We start from the raw sequence: 4,354 nt of genomic DNA, 5'->3' as shown, positions 1-4,354 counted from the left end.
CTATTAAATATACTGGCGAAGTAAAAGGTTACAGAGGGAGTAGAATTTAAGTTTAATCAGTCCAGACAAAAGTCTAGTTCCTCAACAGACTATAAAAAGAAGGGATAATAGCACTTTTCATTCCTAAATTATTAGTAAATTCTTATTTTGGTCCTTATGGTATATGATTCTGCATATTTAATTTTTAATTACTTAAAATACATGTCTTTGATCACTTCATGTATAAAATGTATTATATTTGACTATTTATAGAACTATAATACCGTCAAATATGAAAGAAGCCTACAAATTTAACATAAGACATCAGTAATTAAGTGGTGAAACGGTTAATATTTATGAGAATTTGTGAATACATATTCTCAAGTGAAGGGATAAAGAACACACAATTCAATTAACCGAATATTTAATGTGTTTAGTCAAATATCAAATGGACCAAAATTAGAATCTACCAATAACCGCAGAACCAAAAGTGCTCGTAACCCTAACAAAAAAGAAGATCTGCATTTGTCGTGATCACTTAATAGCTCTAGCAGTTTTAGAAATTAACATCATCATTAATTCATTACATTATTTAACACACTTCCATGCATGGAAGGAAAAAAATTATTATTAATGTGAATAAGATATAAAAACAAAGAATACAGCCTCTGCTTTTCTGTTCTTCTTTTTTGCTTTCTGTTTGATATATACACAAAGACACGAGAATAGAACAAAATATTATAATTAATAAGTAAAACGTATAACAAAAAAAATAAATCATAATATCCTTTTCTTGTTTCAGTTAATAAAAATCTTGAAAGTGGCCACCACTTTCTTAAACGTGTTAGCTAAAGTTGCCCCAGAATTTTGTGACACAATTCCATCATTGCCAGCAAGAACTCTATATTTGTCTTTTCTTGTAAAACTTGTACACTCAAACCCTAATGTTGCAGCCAAGATCCTCTGAACATAATTTGCAACATCATGTGGACTTTTCCCAGATGAACACGTGGCTTCTACTGGTAGTTGATTCAAGAATGTTACCTGTTGGAAAAAAAAAAATTAATCAAGAAGACATTATAAGATTAAGGCTTGAAACACGTTAACTATATAGCCACTATTAAAAAAGTGCAAATTTTTCGAAAGTCGTCCCATCGAAAATAAGCTCGTCGTTAAGGGACTTTCGACGAAATTTTCTTCCGAAATGATTTCAAAAAGCTAATATTTGACAGATTCTGTTAAAAATTTAGTTGTGAACATTTTTCTGAAAATGATGGGATTGAAAGCAAAAAGGTTTAATGGATATGTAATAAGCCTTTTGAATTTTTACGCTAACCAAATAGTGAAAAAACTATGGTTAGGAAATTAAGAAACATTTTTTAGTTTCAAGTTTAGAAACTTGTGAAGAAAGAGAGAGTTTTTGGAGACGACAAACTGAAAGTTGTTATTTTTGGGCAAAATAAAAACAATTTATTGTGAAGAAAAGTCAACTTTTCATTTAAAAAGTATTCTATTTATTGTTTATATTTAAGCATAATTCTTCATTACCTCATAAACTGGCCTAGGGTTCATGAAGAAGAAAATTGGGTCCATTGCTTTCCATCCCCTAGCTGTTGTTGCATGAAAAAACCCTACTCTATAGTTCATAGCCACCGGCACGATTCGATCGGTTAATTCAGCAAAAAGCGCACTGAACCTCAGTAAAAACGGTTCTCTGCATGTCGTCCCTTCGGGGCAGACGACTAAGTCTCCTTTCTCGAGCTGTCGCTTGATTTTCTGAGCGTCCACCTCCCGAATTCTCGTTAGCCGAACGGTCGGGATCGGAGACAAAATTTCCGAGAACCGAGAAATCGAGTACGTCACAGCCGGAATCCTCCGTTGAAGTACGGTGGAAAGGACCACCGGGTCCAGTAGAGTTCGGTGAGTGCACACAAAGAGCACGCCCGAGTTTGTGGCTGAGGCTGGTGGTGGTGGTTTTCCCTTGACAATGACTTTGCCACCAAATAATGGAGCCAAATAGGGTACGATCCATAATGGTAACATTAAGCCAATTACAATACGTATTGTTGCTAATATAATCCCAAGTGGAATCCACAAAAGAATTAATAGAGCTATTGATGGCGTTGGACGTTTAACAAGACGTCCATCATGGAAAATTACTGGTAAAGGCTTGATAAGATTGTGATCTTGATTTTTGTTGCTCGTAAATGGTGGATGTGATTGTTCCTGTTTCAAGTGACATTTGTAACAGAATTTGTCATGTCAAAAATGTTATGTCAATGTTATATAGAACAAATAAACTATCTATATGGTCCTTTCTTGTTACGATCATCCTACGAAGTTTCTACAAATAACGTAACTCTTTCATTTTCAGTTATCACATATATAATCCTGACAATTGTTTCGGCAGTGTATAGTCATGTTCTTGTTTCAATTGACATTTGTAACAAAGCTTATTATGTCAAGATTCTAATGTCAATGTTATAAAGGAAAAAAATAATCTATTTAATTCTTTCTTGTACGATTATCTGATGAAATCTCATCAAATAGCTCTTTTGTTTCGGATGGTCACATATATAGTTTTTGTTGTCGTTCCCAATGGTCACATAGTTAGAATTCAAACAAACAATAAAAGTTACTATTAAATAAAAAGAATTTTAGTTATATATACTGACAATATAAAAATGAATTTTTACTCTTGAACACATATATGCCAAAGAACTTAATTAGGTCGCTCACGTAGAAAGAAGTTATCCAGATCCTCAATTTTACAATTACCAAACGAAATCTTGTCAAATAACTCTTTCATTTTCAGAACTCAAACAAACAACAAATTAAAGCTAAATAGAAGAATTTTACGTTATATACACTAACAACACTTAAAAATTAATCTTGAGCATGTACATATATATATGTGTAAAAGAACTTAGTAAATTTATCTAGTTTCTTCTTATGTGATTATTCATTGAGATCGCATCGAATAACTCTTTCATTTCCGATAATCATATAGTTAGGATACAAACAAACGAAAAAACTTAAAATAGAATGTACGGTTTAAACTATGTATATTGAAAGTGCAAAAAATATTATCGTACGTACCTTGCATAGAGAAAGGAATGAAGAACCAGATTGAGGCCTTCCAAGGCCTAAGCTAGGTTGTTGTTCACCACCAAATAAAGCACCAACTTTTTTCAAAATCGAGTCAAAATCATCTTGAATAAATCCAGTGGCGAAGCCAAAATTGTTCACAAGAAGTTCACTTCCAATAACATCATCAGCTCTCAAATGCTCCTTCACAAATCTATCCACCATAATTCTTGGATTTTTTGTCACCACTACTCTCTTATCAAATGAGCTAAAAATTCTCCAAGAATTCATATCAATGTCATCAAAATAAAACTTAGGCAAAACAGCTCTAGCCACAGCTTCAATTTCAGAAATTTTTACACCTATAGTAGCCACAAAAATCATCAATTTTAACCCTTTATCCCTTTGGCCACAAATATCAAGAAACCTAATCAATGGCCATAACATTAGTAAAATTGCAAATCTTATAAGCCCAGATGCTTCAAATGCCACTAACATGAAGTAACTAAAGGGATCTTGATCTTTTAAGAGAGTCCCTTCAAGCTCAGAGACAATTGAATCCATTTGTATGATAATTATTTTTTGGGGGGGCAAAAAAACTCTTGTTGTTGTGTTAGATAATTGAAATCAAGAATTGGGTTTTAAGGAGTATGAGATTTGTAAGATGAAAGTAGATTTGACTTTTCTCTAAGGAGAGAATGGGATTTGTTTATCTGTTCGCAACTACCATTTGATACATGTGCAAAGAAGGTACAAAGATATTTATATTGAGTGTGAGTCCCAATTTGCATGGTTTCTTCTTGAGGTGGATATGTCTGCATGAAATACTAAATGCTTAAGAATATTGGTCATGTCAACATGGAAAGCTTGGTTACTCAACTCAACCAACTAATTAGTTTGTCTTTCTTTAAAAGGAATATCAAAAGAATTTATGTTAGAAAATATATCGAGTCGGTTCCACAATGGGTGTTGCTTAGTCCATTAGAATATATATTAGTAACTTCCATTTAAATTCTAACTGATATCTTTGTATACACTACTATAACAAATGTAGGAAAATTAGTTTTTTTTTTTCCGAACATAATTGTGGGAAACAAACAACAGCTAAGATTAACTATACACAATATACTTGCATCACTAGAGGATATTTAGGCAGTGAAAGTAGGAGATCATAAACTAATATTTACATTTAAATACTATAATTTAATCTGTATATGCTGAAGGAATAACTATTTTTTGCACTATTAGGTCAAACAAATAATTATATACATATATTTGCTCGTAATAT

General features: G+C 32.3%; 1 protein-coding gene across 1 annotated transcript; it reads right to left on the bottom strand.

The window, feature by feature from the left end:
• Positions 1 to 705: 705 nt before the first annotated feature.
• Positions 706 to 3,771, bottom strand: LOC132616123 (glycerol-3-phosphate acyltransferase 5-like). Its single transcript, XM_060330718.1, has 3 exons — positions 3,079 to 3,771; positions 1,528 to 2,205; positions 706 to 1,023 (listed from the first exon to the last, which is right to left on the bottom strand). Exons 1-3 carry the CDS (start codon positions 3,628 to 3,630, stop codon positions 778 to 780), a joined length of 1,476 nt encoding a protein of 491 aa, XP_060186701.1. The 5' UTR covers positions 3,631 to 3,771; the 3' UTR covers positions 706 to 777.
• Positions 3,772 to 4,354: the final 583 nt, after the last annotated feature.

This window comes from Lycium barbarum, chromosome 10 (genome assembly GCF_019175385.1).
Source record: "Lycium barbarum isolate Lr01 chromosome 10, ASM1917538v2, whole genome shotgun sequence".
Lineage (NCBI taxonomy): Eukaryota > Viridiplantae > Streptophyta > Magnoliopsida > Solanales > Solanaceae > Lycium > Lycium barbarum.
The sequence above is the reverse complement of the archived record's forward strand: the minus strand, read 5'-3'. Positions and strand labels throughout refer to the sequence as shown.